Source organism: Semicossyphus pulcher, unplaced genomic scaffold, assembly GCF_022749685.1.
Source record: "Semicossyphus pulcher isolate SPU_LCO1_2020_fin unplaced genomic scaffold, fSemPul1.0.p SCAF_6, whole genome shotgun sequence".
NCBI classification, from domain to species: Eukaryota; Metazoa; Chordata; class Actinopteri; order Labriformes; family Labridae; genus Semicossyphus; species Semicossyphus pulcher.
In genome coordinates, this window is record NW_027211737.1 from 1042501 (window position 1) to 1061498 (window position 18998).

The window sequence follows — 18998 nt, forward strand, 5'->3', positions numbered from 1 at the left end:
GGTGCTGACCAGGTCAGGCAGACTGGTGGAGGGGAAACGCTCGAATCCCACATCTGACTCCTCCTGCAGGGACAGGGAGAGGTTTAGAAATGTGTAATTAGGTGCTTTTCGACAGCAGGAACTTGTTATATTGAATAGAAAAGTGATATGTTTAAAACAGCTGTTATCCGACCAATGACAGACCTTATTTGATCAGTTAGCCAAAGTTGTCCCGTTATGGTGCTTTTCTTTTCTCAATGTAAAATGTTTTGTTTTCAGCTAGAAACAGTGCTTACACTACCTCTTCAAAGCCACCAATCACCATTTAAAAAAACTGTAATTTTACCTCTAAAATGATGAGTAAAACTCAGATGTTGTTGGTGTATTGCTGCTTGATCGATTATTTGTTTGTGTTATTGTGAGACTTTGGTGTTTTAAGTGATGAGTTTTGATCCAGCAAATTATTTGTTCACCACATCAAAACAAACTAACCAATCGAGGCAGCAGTAGGCCAGCAGCTTTACTGCTGCAGGATGAACACATCTACTGGAGACATTCACACACTTCGTGTGCTTGTGAGTCATTTGGTCCCAAAATAAAAATAACAGACTTAACAGAGGCCTTCCACTTACTTCCCAAAGTAAAGGAACTGCTGTTGAGAGTTTTTTAATCATTCATTCATTTTTGTTTTCATTAAGTGAATCTCTGTCTCTATCCAGGGTGCTGATTCTGCAGCAGACCTGGGCCAGTATTCATAAAGCTTCCTAATGCAAAGAGTTGCTCCTTGTGATGAAAATTCTTAGAATTGTGACGTTTTCTAAGAATTTCCCCTTAAAGTTCAGACTAGATCCTGGTAAAGATAAAAGTTATTCACAAAGCATCTCAGCCTGTAAGAGAGCTCCTAAGGTGAGAAACTGTTAATAGTAGTGAGGAGGACTTTTAAGAGGCATAAGACTTTCTCAAGCAGAGGAGAAAATGGCGGAAAGATGGAGAGATAGGAGAAATGTGCTCCAAAATATGAATGACAGTGAGCTAATTAAACACTACAGATTGGATCGTGCAGGGATCATGTTTGTGGTAGATTACATTAGAGATGCGATCTCCCTCCCAACGCAATATCGCCAGACATGAAAGTATCTTAACTAAAGATAATAATGTAATGATAATCTTAATTAAGATATTTGGGAACAGGAAAAATGCAAAGTGCAGCAGTGATGACTTGGTTCTGTCACAGCCGTCAATCAGCAGGGGGATCACAATTACAGCGCTGTAGGCTGTACACTTTAAAGTATAATGTTCATTACATAACATAGTGTTCATGAAGACACAAGGTCTGACTAGATTCTATGATTAGGACGATTGATTTCACCGTCCTTCTCAGCCCTATCTGAGAGTGTTCCTAAATCACTCCTAAGCTAGGACTCCTTGCTAGAAGTTTTTAAACTAAGTTAGGAGCTCTCTGAGAGTGTTCTCAGAATTTTTGTGAATACGGGCATCTGGTGTTTTAAGACTGAAATTCAAAAAGCTTGAAAATGTGTTTGAATCAGCAGTTAGAATAAATGTATTTAGCAGTTAACAAATCAGAAATTTGCATCTCAAACCATCTTATAATAATACATTTTATTTGTATTGCACTTTATATTTAAGGAATCTCAAACTGCTACAGAGAAGAAAGATAAAACAAGACAATTTTTATGTGTTAAAAGGAGAGCCTATAAAAGGCACTTAGCAAAAAGCTTTCTTAAAAAGATAAGTTTTTAGGTCCCGTTTAAAAACATCTGCAGTCTGTGGGACCCTCAGGTGGTCGGGGAGGGTGTTCCACAGCCTCGGAGCTGCAGAGGAAAAGGCCCGATCACCCATAGTGCAGAGCTTGGTTCTGGGGACTTGGAGGGTGTTCCTGGTTGCAGAACGGCGGGTGCATGAGGAGGCATCTTATAGTGATGGCACAGCTTGTGTTTTGTCAATAATTGTTGTTCCAGTCCCAAAATGGGACAAATGTGTTTTACTTTCAAGTGACAGCAGTTTGTGTGTGTATGTGTGTGTGTGTGTGTGTGTGTGTGTGTGTATATGTGTGTGCGTGTGTGCATGCTCACCCTGGTGGCCACCACCAGTTGAACCAGTCCAGTAGTGGAGCGAAGGATGGCGACGGCCTCCTGATGAGTGAGGCCCACCAGAGACTGACCGTTAATCATCAGCAGCTCGTCACCGGAGTGAAGACGACCGTCCCTGAAACACATGTAGACAGAAACAATTACACATAAGTGTAACGCACACACGCACACACAAACTAACTTATTGGTTAACTTAAGGCACTAATAAACTAGTAAATGGGCCTGTTCTATGTATTTGTGCACTTTATTCTTGTGGTTGTTTAAATAGAGAATGTTAAGAGTCAGTATGTTTTAGGGTAACTCAGAGTGAAAAGCTGGTTTCGTCGCTTGCAGGTATTTTGAAAAACACAGAATCATTTCAGAGCTAGGCCTCAAGACAGAGAGGAGGAAGAAACGTACCAATTCAATTAGAAAGTCTAAATGTTGACAGAAAGGCAGACTGTCAGTATCAGTCAGGTAAAAAACCCTCAGAGGTTAAAGTCTAAATCATGCCTCCAACTGCTCTGTAGAACAAATATCACAAGCCTTGAGATCTGGTGTCTGAGTTTTCAGGGGGATGTGGGTCTGTACTCACAAATATATCATATAGTAGCTATCATTTACATAATACAAGCCCCACATACAAACACATTGGTCCATTTAGTCTGACTTTATAAGAATAGACTGTACCTATGAATGGCGCCCCCCTCCTCCACTCGAGCAATGATGATGCCGTGAGGTGACCGCTTGGAGCCCCGCCCCCCTGTGATCTGGATGCCCAGCCCCTCCTGACCCTTCACCAGGTGCATCTTCCAGATGTGGCTGCCATCTCTGGGCTGCAGGACGACACAGACATCAAACATCAGACTGATGTCACACAGGGTTCAGATATATTTGTAATAAGATACATAACGACCATGAGCCTAGGACAAGTCAACCGTGTCATCCTACTGAAATACATGAGGAGTCCTGGTTTGTTCTACATGTAATCTGCTCAGTGCACATTGTATTGTTGTCCTCTTGTGGCCATAGAGACAGCAGGGTTGGTCTAAAAAACTACTGGATGCCTGACGATGGTTTTTGTCCTCAGAGGATGTTTCCTCCTGACTTTGGCTGCAACATGCTGATATGCATAGAATGAATCACTATATGTGTAATCAGTCTGATGATCCCCTGACTCCTGCTCCTGAAGCGCCACCTACAGGTCAAGGTTTTCACTTATTCTGGGAAATATCTACTATACAGATCTGTTAACAGTTAAATGCACGAACACACTGGAAGAGCAGCTACTGAAGGTAAGCATCGTTTCGTACAGCACCTGGGATGGCTAATACAACAGGCAATTCAAAGGCAACTACTGGTAGTGCTGAGGCCACCTCCTATGAATGTTTGAGCCGTTATTATGAACACATTATGAACACAGATCGCTGCAGAAATAAACACTTGTATTTGTGTGGTAACATTTGGATTAGCACACTGTGAGGGTAGTAGCTTATTCTGTATGATCCCAGCAGCACCTGAAGGCAGCAGGACACATGTTCATTAATCTGCAGCCATAACGCACAGCAACCACTGTGTGTACCTAGATTACATGCATATGACACCAGGCCACACACACCTGCCATGACAGTATCACTCAGTGTTCTGCTGAAGGGCAGCAGAGACTGAACATACCGAGGTGCTAATGGATTATCCCTTTCAGACAGACAGACAGGCAGGCAGACAGCCAGATAGACAGACAGACAGACAGACAGACAGGCAGACAGACAGGCAGATAGATAGGCAGATAGACAGGCAGACAGTCAGACAGGCAGACATGTCTGAAATGGATCAAGGAATAAAAGTGAATGAAATCTGTACTGAGGCAAAATGTGCGATCACAAACACGTTGGCTGCTCTGGAAGCTTTGTGAGGATAAAGTCTACAACCGAACCGGAGTTCATTCAGTCTGAACACAGTCATGAAACAACAGCTGATTGTTTGTTGGGTCATTCATAATTTCTCCAGGACAGAGAGAGACAGAGAGAGAGAGAGAGAGAGAGAGACACAGAGAGACAGAGAGAGAGACAGACAGACAGAGAGACAGAGAGACAGAGAGAGAGAGAGAGAGACAGACAGACAGAGAGACAGAGAGAGAGAGAGAGAGAGAGAGAGAGAGAGAGAGACCCTATGTCTTGTGTAACATCTGCACAGCCCCCTGATCTGAGCCCTGTCAGCCACTTTCAGGCCTGTGGACCTGGAAGGATTAAAAGAACGGAGGTCGTCTCCATGTGGGACACAAACCCTGTGACGGGCTGACACACCAGCTGTCCGTCTCAATCCTCTGACCCACATGTTAAAGCTCAGCCTCACTCTGGATCATCTCACCAGTTGTTGCTGCGAGCTGATCCTATTTGTCCTGACAGACATCTGTACACATATCAGACATCCACTGTTCCGATTGGACGGCTGGACTATAGGGCAAAGAGTGAGACGTACCAAGACTAAGACTGATACCTCTTTGATACAACAGCTCTGTAGATTCATTTTATACAGTGAGAGAAACGCCTGCAAAAATCCTGATGGACACCTCACACAGCTGATGATTTCAGACCGTTAAGATAAGAATAAGTGTTCGACTAAGGGTGAGAAACATAAAATAAATAACATGAGTGTGTTATTTCATCTCAGAGTGCAGCAGAATAAACAGAGAGAGGACTTGTTCAGGTCATGCTCTGTGTGACGGAGGATCATCTGCTGGTTTCCCCTTCTTGCTAACCCACATGTGCAGCTCTAAACTTCACTTTGTTTCAGCATCAAGGGAGACAAAAGAGACAATATTTCAGAGTGGACCACCACAGAAACAAGCAAAAAAGCTGATCTCACAGCAAGTTTAGGTGGACAAAGAGGGCGGGGCTTTAGAGGGCCGGGTTAGCACACCTCAAATCATGCTGGCAATACAACTACGACTGTCTTCTGTCATTTAAACAAAATCTCTCTCTATAGACACTCACTGTAGAGTGGTTCAGGAGCTCTCATTAAAGGATAACTTGGGGATTTTTCAACCTAGACCCTATTTTCCCATGTGTTTGCGTGTAAGTGACTAGTGGATACAACAATTACTGAAATCGTTCCAGTATTCAGGGAGGGAGCACCGGCCGGCAGCCGCCAAATAAGACACATTGTATCTTAACAGGGCACCGGGCATACGCCAATATACAGCCACTAATACAGCCATGCTACTTTACCTTATGCTCTCTGAGGTGTCTGTAACCAAGTCTCACTTATGGAGAAGTCTCGCGCTGGAGGGAGAAGTGCCGTTTGTTACAGAAGTACAGAAAGCGTTGGACCTGCTCGACTGCAACAACTACTAACATCAGCCTTCCCCATAGTATCATTATTGTTGCTGCTAATGCTAATAGTAGACCTGTTGACTTCAACTGTTACAATGAACTTTATCATGCTCTGCTTCTCTCGCTAATTTATTTATTTATTTATTTAGCCAATCTTCACCCTAGTCTACTTATTGGCATTGTAACCATCAGTATGTGTCTGTTGTTGTTCATGTAACAAGGACATATGTTGTTGTGGTAACAAGAACATATGTTGTTGTTGCTCTCTTTGCCTGTCTCTATCCTGCATCTCCTTCTATCCCATTTTCAGATGGCTGTTCAACATGAGTCTGGTTCTGCTCGAGGTTTCTGCCTGTTAAAAGGAAGTTTTTCTGCCAATGTGCCGAATATTGCTAAGTGCTACTCATGGTGATTCATGTTGGGCCTCTCTTTAAATAACATAAAGAGTCGGTCTAGACCTGCTCTATTTGTAAAGTGTCTCGAGATAACTCTGGTTATGATTTGGCGCTATACAAATAAAATTTGATTGATTGATATGTTTCCAGCTTCAGTGTTTTTGTGCACCAGGATGCTCTCCCTGTGAAGAAGATGGATTTGACATTTCTAATGTGAGTCTCTGTCAGCCCCACTGCTGACGTAGCTCTCATCACCCACAGTGCTGCTGAACTCTCCACATTCAACGGCTCCGTCCTTCAAAGGAAACAGTGAACAAACTCTTTTCTGATGCTAATCGACTCCAAGTGTCAAACGAGGCCGAGGAGGCTTTGATGCTTCGTCTTCCTCTCTTATCATGAAACTGCTTCATTAAAGGTGTACACAGGAGATGATCATGAAAAGAGAACAATTAAAATATCAGAGTTTTATGGTTTTCAAAAACACAAATGTGTGCATATGTTTGAAACTGTATACATACAATTTGGCCACTACATTAAAATATAACAACCTGACAAACACTACGACGTGTATGACTTCAAATATATTCATGCACAACTAACATGCAGGAGCAAAACCGTTTATCATGGATGTTCACACCCTGATGTAAGAACATATGTTGTATCAGCTAAATGTATGGTAACTGTTGATTTCCTACAACTTGTTCTCCAGGAAACTGAAGCATGATTTATCACAGTTGGTTCTGTTTAGACAATCAAAGCACCAAAACCACCTCATGAACCTCAGAGTGTTTCACTAACCTGAATATAACTGAAGGCTCAGACCTCTGAGCTGCACACAGATGGAGAAAAAAAGTGGACATAGCTTCTTGATTATAAAAGTGAAGCCAAAGCAGAAGTGCCTTAAACCTGCATTCTCTCTAATGTCCAGCAGTGGGTCTCTGTGTGTCATCAGTCTCTCACCTGGCTTGAAGGTTCACTGCTGACTGAATCCATCTTGCTCTCTAGCAGCTGACTGTGACTCCGCGTTGGCAGCGTGGCCGAGCCTCCGCTGTGCATTCGCTGGACCGCAGTTCTCACCTGAGGACAGGCGTGTGTGCTCTGTGTGTGAGTGTGTGTGGAGCCGTCTCCTGCAGGTGCGACTCCTCTGTCCGTGGAGGAGCTGAGGGTGTTGCAGCTCTGGAGCGCAGAGTCTGAACTGTCTCTGTTGTCTCGTGTGAATGACGAGCGTGAGATGACTCCAAACTTGCGAGTGCGTTTGCAGTTTCCTGAGGTGTCGGAGGGCTCGCAGGCTCCGCCCTCCTGCTGCTCCTCACAGCCGTCACCACTCACACAGACACTGATGATGCCATTGACCTCACAGGGAGGGGGAGGAGCCTTTCGTTTGACTCGCCGCAGCATGATCAGGTAGATACAGCCTCCGGTCCAGCACTGGTCAGTCAGGTAACTGAAAACAAGCATCAACAGGAACATGGTGTCATTACAAGAACGCTACAGTCATCCACGTACAGCATCATGTCACTGTTACAGCTCCACAGGTGAAGGGGATCTCGTCTCGTACTTTTGTTTGATCACTGAACGGTTTCTTCACTACTGTCCACATGGAGAGAGTGGATTATTCCTCTTGTCAAACTAGCAAGCAGAGTTAAGACACATTTAATATGACGTGCTCCTTTCTTTGCTGAGATTATGCTCATAAGAGAGGGGGAGAAGGGGGTGTGAATGACCTTCACCTTTGACTTTTGATAAACAAATGTAATCTGATGTAATCTGTTTCTCTTTGAGTCCAAGTGGACGTTTGTGCCAAATCTGAAGTTCTTCTCTCCAGGCGATACATCGCACTCACCAGAAAGGGACAGAGAGATGAATGAGTGAAAGCATAACAGAGTTAAATCACAGATTAGTTTGTGACGTTAGATTTTTCAGCAGTGCAGCATCACAGGTCAGACTGGAGATCAGGTTCAACTTTGTTATCTTATGAGAGCTCTCTGGACCATCTGCACTCATCCTCACACTGCACACACACACCAGGTCCAGAGATGCTGTCCATGCAGGTGGTCAGGGTCAGAGGTCAGGATATCAGAGAGAGGAACACACTGATCAGCATTTAAATGATGTGTTACTTCACTTCTGACAGACTGACAGTCCTCAGTGATGAAGAGCAAAAATCATGTATCTATTAATTTGTTACACTCCTGCTCGTTGTTTCACCTCCATCAGCAGCTGCCGGGTCAAACACTGTGTTTAGTGTTAACGCATGATGCAGGTGAGCAGGTCATGTTTGTAGGGACTACATGGAGACACTTGGCACGTAACATCTACCAGTACGCTCTGTTACAGCTCATGCTGGGACAACAGTCATTACAGGGTTAAATTCTTTGCCCTTGAAGCCGTAGACCTCAATGAGCCCAAATGAACACCCACTCTGCCTTCGTCTGAGGGCTCTTGTTCGTTTCAACACTGCTTTTAGCATTACAGAATATGCTTATATTATTTCATGTCTCCACAGACCTGATCCATCTTCTCTTCACTACATTTATCCAGCAAAGGAATCAGACATTATCTGGCTCTGGCTTCTAAGCCTCATGTTTTACCTGTAAGATGATGAGCATCTCGGTCAGCGGGACATTTCCGGCTGACTACTTTCTGTTGTAAGTCTCGTTAATGTAGATTTCAATTACATGTTACCGGACGAAAGATTCAAGTCAGCCCATGAACTAAAGTCAGACGCTCAGATTGTGGCCCCCCAAAGTCTTGCTGAAGAGCAACAGAGAGACACAGATTTTTAAAGGGTCTTTTATACCAGGGGTCCGTTTCACAAAGGAGGTTCAACAAACTCTGAGTCTAACCCTGAACTCTGAGTCGATCTACTCTGAGAAAGGAAACTCTGAGTTTTCGGTTCCAGAACAGCTGATCAGAGTTAGTTCAATCAACTCTGAGTAGGTTCACCCGGAGTTAAGTACGTGCACGCTGACTGTAAAAACCCAGCATTAATGGAGCCCCGACACCACGAGTCACCATGGCAACGGTACACAAAAAGAGGTCCTCCTACGTCACACCAGTGGAGCTCGAAATCCTCATGCGGACGTTCAGCGAATACGAGCATGTTTTTAGAAAAATAAAGTAACACGGCTGCAGCTGCAAAAGAGAGAGAAGCGGCGTGGGAAGAAACTGCTGCTCGAGTTAATGTGCAAGTTTGAACCGGTCTATTTATTTAATACTTAATCACGACCGGAAGCTAAAATTTATATTAATTTAGGAGCAATCCAGCGGGAGAAAAAAACTTACATGGAAGCACTTCAATCATATTTTAAATATGAAACAGATGAAACATCATTCAGTGGCTGTTTTAATGTGCATTAGCTTTATCCCTAACATGATGCTGACTTCACATACATTATAATTCATGTTGATTAAACTGAATGTGTTAGTTAAAAAAAAAAAACCCAATAACTTACGGCGTCTTATCTGAGTGCTCTCAGCAGTGGTGGTGGAAAATCTAAAAATGATGACTTTGACACAGATTTGTCTTTTGATTTTTTTTATCATAATTATAAAAGACTTTTGCAAAGCGGTCAGAGCAGCACAGAGACGCAACGTCTCTTCTTTTAATTCGGTAACCGCTCAAACACACGCGTGAGACGGGCTGAATGAATGAGGAAGTCGAATGAGGGTTTTATATTCTAGAGGGAGGAGACAGAGCGAAACTCTGAGATTCCTGAAGAAAACCTGCTCGCGACCAGGTTAGGTTCATAGAGTCTGTTACTACGGTAACTGACTGAGAGCTTAAGTTAAAGCTCTCTGTGAAACAGGCTAGAGTTACCCCTCTTTCTCCGGTTTAAGTTACCTCCCTTTGTGAAACGGAAAACTCAGAGTTTCCCTCATTTCAGGGTTAACAGACTCAGAGTTTTCAATAAACCTGCTTTGTGAAACGGACCCCTGGTCCCTTTGTTTTGGAAAGGAGGAGTCCTCTGCAGACTGTTGGCTCCCAATGAAGAATGAAAGCCAAAGGTCTCCTAAACTCCACATGTGCTGAAGTAGTTAGCAGCAGCTCGGTTTTCTCAAATGATATTCTTCAGTTTTACTAATGAACCATCTGGTTCAAGTCGACTTTGATCATTATAGATTAAAAAAACTCAGCAAGTATTTTTTTCCTTTGATATAAATGTTGATTGTTCTAATGTTATCGGCCTCACCTGGCTCCGCTGACGTCCACTCCCACCATCAGCTGACCGTTCAGTGACAGCAGCTCGTCTCTCAGTTTGATCCCCCCACAGCGGGCGGCCGGGCTCCTCTTCCTCACCTCTGTCACCCAGATACAGCCCACGTCCATGATGGGGCCCTGGTCCCTCCTCCTCCTCGGGCCCCCCTTCTTCCTCCCATCAGGGTCTCCAAAGATGGGAATGTTCCCGAAGCTGAGGCCGAACTCTGCAGAGTCCTCCTCCTCTTTGCTCATGGACACAGCCTGAATCTCCACGTCTAACCCCTCCCTGCAGGAGGACGGGCTGGATGAAGGAGCCGTGTCCCCCTCCATGAAGTTCAACTTGATGTACTCCACCAGCTTCTGAATGGCAGCCAGACAGAGAGACATGTCCTCCATGTTTAAACTGTTCACACTGCTGCTGCTGCACACACTGTCCCCCTCCCCATTCCTGTACGAGTCCTGCTCCACCTGGAAGAAAAAGAGGATAGGAGGAGAAGAAGAGGGAGGAGATGGAGGAAGAGGAGGAGTAGGAGGAGAAGGAGGAGGAGAAGAAGAAGAAGAAGTAGAAGGAGGAGGAGAGGGAGAGGGAGGAAGAGGAGGAGGAGGAGGAGAAGAAGGGGAAGAAATAATGTTGTCATTTGAAGGTTGATCAGTACCAGTGTGATGTTCACATCAGACTTGGGCTCTGAGCTCCAAATTCATTGGTTCCTACGACTGACTGTATATATAAGAAGTGGGCGTGGCCATCGTGACGCCCCCACTGGTTTGTGTTTTGGTGCCTTGAATTTGGCATTTGGCTGTCTGCATCTTTTTTGGCTTTATTATTGCAGCAAGAAGTGACTGTATTTGGATGACAGGTTGGATATACATTGCTACATCTCTATCCTGATTTACAGGCTTGCCATGTAAGTGACCAGTCAATCACAGGTAGCCCCGCCCTAAACCCTCCCCCTCTTTCCGGTCTGTGTGACTCTCAATGGGAGCATCAGTGACTAAATGAACGTCATGCTGTGTTGAAGAAGACTTGAAACTAGAGACTGAGACCAGTGACCAAGTCATCAGGAACATGTTTACTGAGGGAATAAATCAGGAGAGGAGGAGGACCATTTTCTCATAGACTTCTATAGGATCAGATTTCTTTTACAACCAGTGGAATCGCCCCCTGCTGGACATCAGAAAAGCAGCGGTTTGTGGCACTTCTGCAGTAGCTTCACTTTCGAAAGAAGAGGCAACGTCCACTTCTCACATACAGCCTGTGGCTCCCTGGAGATTCGTCTCTGAAAACAGCTCACAAAAACACTATCACTGCTCCGGAGCCAAAGTGTATCACTTCAACAGCAATAATGGATATGCTCACCAAAGTAGATCTGCGCGTCACTTTCCCAAAGTTAAGTGAAGTCTGACATCCAAATTAAACCAAAGCGTGTCTCTGCAGTGTTACAGCCTGGGGCTCTAATACTGACGAAGCTATCATGTCACATCTTCATCTTTATATAACCCTGCTCCACTGGAGTATAAACTGCATCATGACCTGTTATCCAGCCATCCAAGCTGAATTAACAGAGTTAACTTGCTGTCATGTTAGACACTGAGAGAGAGCTGGTAGTCAGTAGGTCACTGAGCATCCAGCAGCACTTACTACTGCAGGACGTAATCGCCCACTATTAAGTCTCTGACCCACTTTTTACTGGATGATACTAAGCACTGAGCCTTCTCCATGGCCCTCAGTCATCTCATACTCCATCTCCACCAACGAACCACTGAAATACATCCAGTCCTTTCATAACTGCTCTGTTCCATGCTGACCACAGCTTGGGCCTTGATGAGCTTTGGATTTTCAAAATTTTATTGGAGAATTTATTTATTATTCCCTCTGATTTTATTCATCTAAAGGTGGCCGTATTTCACACACACAAAACTACAGAGCAGAGTTGCTGGTCTTTGGTTTTTGGTTTAATGGGTTCGACACATATTGTGTTGGATCTGAACTAACCATTTACAGTGCCAAAGTCACACAATACCACAGGCTAACCAATCAAGGCAGCTGTCGACCAGCAGCGCCTGTTCTGTGAGTTAAAATCAGTGTTTTTATCAATGGAGTCTGGTGTGTTTGCAGAGAGCAATGTAATGTCTGTTTGTGGTTAAAACAATCATCTTCCTCTGTAACAAAAAGGTCTATCTCTGTAGGGATCCTTTCTGTCATGTTGTCAGACACTTAGAATAACAATCTGAGCCTGTCAGTGGAAACAACAAGAACTTTTAGTGGACGACCTTTGACCCATCAAGGATTATGTTGCAGCCATTACAGCCTGTTTCACTGCTGCAGGATGAACACATCTACTGGAGACAGTCACACACTTTGTGCATCTTTAAGTCATTTACAAAATATGTAAAAATAGGGCCCAGTTAAAAACAAATAGTAATAGTAATAATAGTAGTTGCGGTACCTTGTATCCAGAACTGTCCTGGTTCTGGTCTTTGTGGGGTCTTGTGTTCTGAGTCTTGTTCCAGTCCTCCAGTAGAGGGAGGATGCTGAGGGCGTTGTCCTGAGTGATGGGCATCCTGGCATCCTGGGCCTGCTGGGAATCCCTCACCTCTAACAACCGACCGACCGCTCTGATGCTCCAACAAAAGGTGCAAGAACAGGAGTGAACCAGAGTGGGCCCACAGCCCCGAATTCTGTCCTAATGGAAACACAAAAACAGGTCTCAATGTAGGAGATAAAAATGTAAACCTTTCCTTTGCAGACAGGTGTATAGAGACAGGCGACTGTACAAGAGGTGGCGCTCTACACAGACGTAGTGTTACTATTAATTTCCAATGTAGATCTCTTCCTTTCTGCCGTTTTATCTCTACTTTTTGGAACTCTTCATCAATCAAGAGACTCAAGAGTTACAGTTTTCCCTTAAAGGCTGAGCAGCAACAATTCATGTGCATTTGACTTTTATTCACAAGATCCCATAAAGACCCTTAAATTTTATAAATCTATTGGACAAAGTTAAAGAACCCTGAACGTAATGCGTCCCTTATTCTTTATTTATCGAATGAATGAAGTCAGTCAAAATGACTGGACAGTTGTTTTAATAGTTTCATCTAGCGTCTACATTACTGTGTTTTCTGACTGTGCTGTTTTTTCCTGGAGTGTCTTTAAAATGGTAAAGTGACTGTACTTCTGTGTCTCTTTTCTAGTCTTCTGACCACTCAAAGCGCTTTTACACTGCATGTCACATTCACCCTTTCACACACACATTCACACACCGATGGCTCTGCCACTGGGAGCAATTTGGGGTCCAGTGTCTGCCCAAGGACATTTCGACATGTGACTGCAGCAACCTTCAGACCAGGAGATGACTGACTCTACTCCACTGAGCCAGAGCCAACCACCAAACACTTCATATCCCTAAAATCTGAACAACCTTAATGTTATGGAAGTTTGGAAGTTAAGCTCTTGCTATTACAGTTTTGAGTTTACAAGATGTGTAACAGGTGTAAGCAAAAAACTATCTCTCATAGCAAGATAGGGTTTCTTCCTGACGTGCACGTGGTCACCATGTTTTAACCACAGATAACTTAATGTAATGAAGTCATTAATAAACCTACAACAGGAGAGACTGAAGTCTGAACTTTCAGTTGCAAAACGTAAAAAGTCTCTAGCTGTTATTTAGAGCAGTTTATAAATGATCATGCAAACAACGATGTCCTGTGGCTCAGAGCAGATCTGTTTTCATCAAGTCACAGCAGCAGAATGATCCTGAGCACCTCCTGTTGTTCACTCCTTATACTCATGTAAACTCATGTAAACACCTGGAATACAGTGGCTGCTCTCACCCCACTCTCCACTAATGACATGAGATAAAACTGACAAACTGCCTGGATGATTTTCAGATAATCTCTCTAAACCTTTGCTTAACTTGTGTAGTTTATAAATGTGTGCTTTGTATACAGCTGACAGTAGTGGTCAGTTTGTTTTTAATGGTCTGAAACCGTCTGAGTCCTTCAGGGCCGGTTCACAGTGAAGTACACAATCTGGGCTGACCCTCCATCTTAACTATAGACAGAGAGCTGAGTGCAGCCACATCTGTGCAGATATAGACTAAAAGCAGGCCTCCATCAGACCACACTGTAATGACTATGTAGAGCTCAGGCTTCAAATAAACTGTTGGTCTTTGTGGTACATCTGTCTCTACTATTCCTGTCCTCTCAAACCAGAGCCAACATGGCCTGCCCTGCTCAGGCCGGGCTGAACCACGGGCCGGATCAGGAAGAGCAGCTCTGCAAGGAAGTGATGGAGGAGAACGGAACCTCTGGAGGAGGAACATTTACAAATGTTATATCAAGACAGTCACTTTGCTCTCTTTAAGGGGTGATTAAAGTGTTTGAAGTGGTGAATAAATCAGAGCTTCTCTGCAGCTTTCTTAAAGGGCAACACCACCAATTTTCACATGATGTTCAGTTTACTTTCATGGTTTGTTATCCCCCTGCAAGATGCTGACTGGGGATGTGGTGTGGTTCAGAGCCTTAAAGGGGAATTCCTGTATTTTAAAGTCATCTGTGACTTTTGCCTTTTACATGGTTAGATCAGATTCATCACAATATTTATGTAAATAAACAGACTAACCAACCAAGGCAGCGTTAGAGCAGCAACTCCTTTGTCCTGCAGGGTAAAATGACAATGGAGTCTGGTGTGTTTGCAGAGAGCGATGTAACGTCTGTTTGTGGTTAAAGAAATAGTCTTCCTCTGTAACAAAAAGGTCTATCTCTGTAGGGATCCTTTCTGTCATGTTGTCACACACTCAAAACATTTTTTAATCATTAGTTATTTTAAACCACATGTGCATGAAGCTTCTAATAAACCAAACGGAGCAGAAAAGATAATGAGCTGGTTCAATGAGCTAACAAGTGTCTCCCACATATTGTCTCAACAACAATAACACATTTCTGTGCTGTTTCTAACACATGTATTGTGTGTGGATCCTGATGTGGGTGTGTTCAGAAATTTCAGATGACTCTTAAACTCTGAGCATCACCACACACAACACATGAACTCTTCTCTCCTTTATTTAGAGAACCTCTGGCAAAGGACACACAGGGTTCAAAATAAACTGCAAGAAGAGCAAGGAGGATGCTGCAATAAACTGAGTATTTATCAAATCAATTTTTAATTGAAAAGCGGCAAATCATAACCAAAGTTATCTCAAGACACTTTACAGACAGAGCAGGTCTAGACCGACTCTTTGTAACTTAAAGAGAGACCCAACAATGAATCACCATGAGCAGCACTTTGGCAGAAAAACTTCCTTTACCAGGCAGAAACCTCGAGCAGAACCAGACTCATGTTGAACATCTGAAGAGACTGGATGGGCCGAGACAGGGAGAGAGGGAGGAGCAGGATAGAGGCAGGCAGACAGAGCAACAACAACATATGTTCTTGTTACATAAACAACAACAACAACAACAACAACAACAACAACAACAACAACAACAACAACAACAACAACAACAACAACAACAACAGATAATACTTATGGTTACTATGCCAATATTAACGTTACAAATGTGTGTAAAATTAGCAAGAACAGCATAATATATATATATATATATATATATATATATATATATATATATATATATATATATATAAAAAGGATATAAGGCTGATAATAATAATTGTAACAGTTGAAGTCAACAGGTCTACTATTAGCATTAGCAACAATAATGATACTGTGGGGAAGACTGATATTAATAGTTATTGCAATTTATCTGTATAATCTTACTTTTAGTCTTTAATCTGAAGTCATAAATTGATACAGATCACTCTACAGTATATATATATATATATATATATATATCAGTATATGTTATCTGTCCTATCTATAACAACAGCAGCCCACATTCATTTAGCACTCATTCAGTCCACATACAAGAACTGTGGACTTTGAATCCTCGCGGCTACTCTGCCGTCTGCTTTTAGAAAACTCCCTTCTCCACCACAGCCTCCACCTCCATCAGGATTTAGTTTTATTTAAATTCTGACATTTGTTAAATAGTTTCATGTTCGTTCAGGGGGGTTCAGAGATCAATAACAGACTGTGTACAGCCTTGATGGGTGGATGGGTGGGTGGGTGGACGGAAGGACGGATTGATGGGCGGACAGACGGATGGATTGACAGATGGATGGATGATGGATGGATGGACAGATGGATGGATGATGGATGGATGGATGGATGGAAGGAAGGATGGACGGATGGATGATGATGGATGGATGGAATGATAGACAGATGGATGAGTGATGGGAGGATGAATGGATGGACGGATGAATGAACTGAGTGATGGAAGGATAAATGGATGGATGATGATGGATGGATGGATGGATGGAAGGAAGGAAGGAAGGATGGATGGATGGATGGATGGATGGATGCATGGATGGATGATGTCATGATGTCCCCACCAAACATTAATTTACCTACTCAGATGCTTTTTAAAATGTTGCTGTCCTTTTCTTATCATTATTTTTATTATTATTGATAATAATTTTTAGCCAACATCATTCTGTCAATAAATGCCTTGTTTGGGCCTGATATCTATCTCTACATACAGTCACACAGAGGATCTAACGTGATGAGAGAGCAGCGATCTGTGTGAATGAAGGAGCAGCATGAGTCAGAGCCAAACTTCAATCTCACTAATAACCCATTCAATGATTCATCTATGTGTTTGTGTTGGATGAAGGACAGTTAACATAGGTAGCTAAACGGTTTGTGTTGTAACTAAGCTGCTAAATACTGGAGGGTGTTTGGCAGTTATCAAAAGATTCTCAGGTGTATTCTTCAGGCTGAGCAGAGAGGAGGAAAAACTTGACCAACAGAGCAAACGGACGATATTTGAGACTGAGAGTGAATAATAGTGAATTAACTGTTCTGTGTAAACACATCTTTTCATAAAGGCTTGAAAGTGTAATCTCCAGAGCGACAGACAGAGAGCTGTTGACACACATCAGTTAAATAACAACAGTATTAACGTGACATTTCCAGTAACAACCTAAATCCTCTAAATGGAGTCCTCCCCCCACTGCTCATAATCTGTGGATCACTGCCGGAAAAACAGTTAAGACCCAGCGAACGGCAATGATACAGACTTACAGCAGGACCTGTCCACTGTCATCATCAGCTGTCTCTGATCATTAATGACACACTCCTCTATTACACAAAGAAATTACCTTCAGGCAGAAGTTTGCTCTCTCTGTAATAAGGAGCTTCAGGAGCAGCCTGTGCACATGTGAGCTACACAGAATGATAACACTTAAAGGGGCTGGTGTGTCGGTACTTCAACCAAAGCTTTATACACTGAAGATGTGTTTATCACACACGTTGGATGTAGTGCCCAGTTTACACCATCCAGATTTATACCTCTGAGCACCCGAGTAGTAAAAACTTCAACTTAGTGCAAATAAGAACCTGACTGGTCAACTGGGGATGTCATTAGGGATTCCAATCAGATCAATTGGGAGGCTTTGATTGATTGATTGATTGGTTGGAGTGAATTAAATGAAAATGTTCTCACTCACGTCTGTTGAGCACTGTTTCAGTTAAGGGGTAAATGTAATTTGTTAAACATTTCTAGTGATTCTTTAAGGAAGAAGTTTAATGTCGCTTCCAAAGCCAAATTGTATTTTGTAGTAACAGAAGAGTGCCACACGGTGGCAACAGCTTTATTCGTAGAACAGCATGGGGATGAGGACAGCACGATAAATCGTTTGACATTCGCAATTATGATGTGCGCATCTGCAATAGTCACATCGCAGGACGTGCGATTGTGAGGCAAATTAACTGCATCACATCATGCTGCTACTTTATCGTTGCTTGGTGCAAAAGGTGTACTCGCCATCACTCAACAAAAGTCTGTCTGACATTAGCGCAGCTCTTCATCAGAGCACAGAATGACCTGACTGCTGAGCTGCAGAGTCTGTGTGTCACCTGCCTGTAAACAAGCACACAACGCGTCACAGATCATGTCGGTGGGATGATCAGGGCAGGCTTTTAGTGATGCGTGGCGGCTCTTCAGTGTCTGTGTGTTTTCCGTTATCAGCGGCACCTCGTCCCGGTGCTCGTTAACGCTAGGGTAACAGATACGGGTTGGTAACAGAGCGGACGTGCCACAGTGTTTACTTTTAGTGGCTTCACCTGTGGCGCACACACGCAGGTCTACTTTTTCATGTGGGTGACAGATTCTCTGAACCTAGAGTGATAAAAGTAGGAGAGGGTTTTGTTTTGTTAAAAAAATAGACTTAAAATTCCCAAATAAAGAAAACGTATGGAAGTTATTGTAAATGTACATACAAATAACTGCAGTTATCTGCTATAGTTTCCTGTATTTTTTATCATTGCCATTAAAATTGCAGAACAAAATGTTATCGCAATGTCACTTTTTTCCAATACTGTGCTGCCTAATGTAAGAACTATTCAATTAACAGATTTTCTCACAACCTGCAAAATGTTTCAAAATACAAGCCTTGGTAGGAATTGAAAAGAGTCTGTCCACTGAAATGTTCTGTTGGGCTTTCAAATTAAAATGAATACAGAAGGTTTATTAACCGCTAAATGCCACAAACAAAAAATAGACACAATAACAGGAAGAGATAACACTTTGTAAGTCACAAAGGGTCTTCTTCCCTCTCGCTAATGCATGTTAAAGTCCTCGCCGCTCTGTGAAGCAACAACAACTTCTGAGCGAGCAACATGCATGTGGAAAATATTAAACAATAATGCACGCCTTACGTTGTCTATCCATACATCTTATACGTCTTTTAATGTTTAATGTAGCCTTTCTTTTGCTGGGCTTCTTTAATGCCATGGCTCATTTTCAATGCTATTTTGCGTGGGCACCCCGCCTGTCGTGGTTTGGTTGGTTTAAAGAAATACAAACAACACAGAGTGGGTTTTTTTAAGAATGAAGAATCACGATGGACTCAGACCTTTCTCCAGCACTGTTACAGCAGAGTGTG

The 18998-nt window shown here is 43.0% G+C and overlaps 1 protein-coding gene across 1 annotated transcript in view; it reads right to left on the reverse strand.

Annotated features, from left to right (window-relative positions):
- Nucleotides 1–12558, reverse strand: part of pdzd2 (PDZ domain containing 2) — a 37477-nt gene extending 24919 nt beyond the window's left edge. The window contains exons 1-6 of the mRNA XM_069682990.1: nt 12445–12558; nt 9990–10465; nt 6757–7240; nt 2760–2905; nt 2073–2205; nt 1–63 (exon numbers count right to left, since the gene is read on the reverse strand). The exon at nt 1–63 is cut by the window's left edge and continues 90 nt beyond it. Coding sequence (XP_069539091.1) covers nt 1–63; nt 2073–2205; nt 2760–2905; nt 6757–7240; nt 9990–10465; nt 12445–12558 — 1416 coding nt within the window. The remainder of the gene's footprint in view (nt 64–2072; nt 2206–2759; nt 2906–6756; nt 7241–9989; nt 10466–12444) is intronic.
- Nucleotides 12559–18998: the final 6440 nt, after the last annotated feature.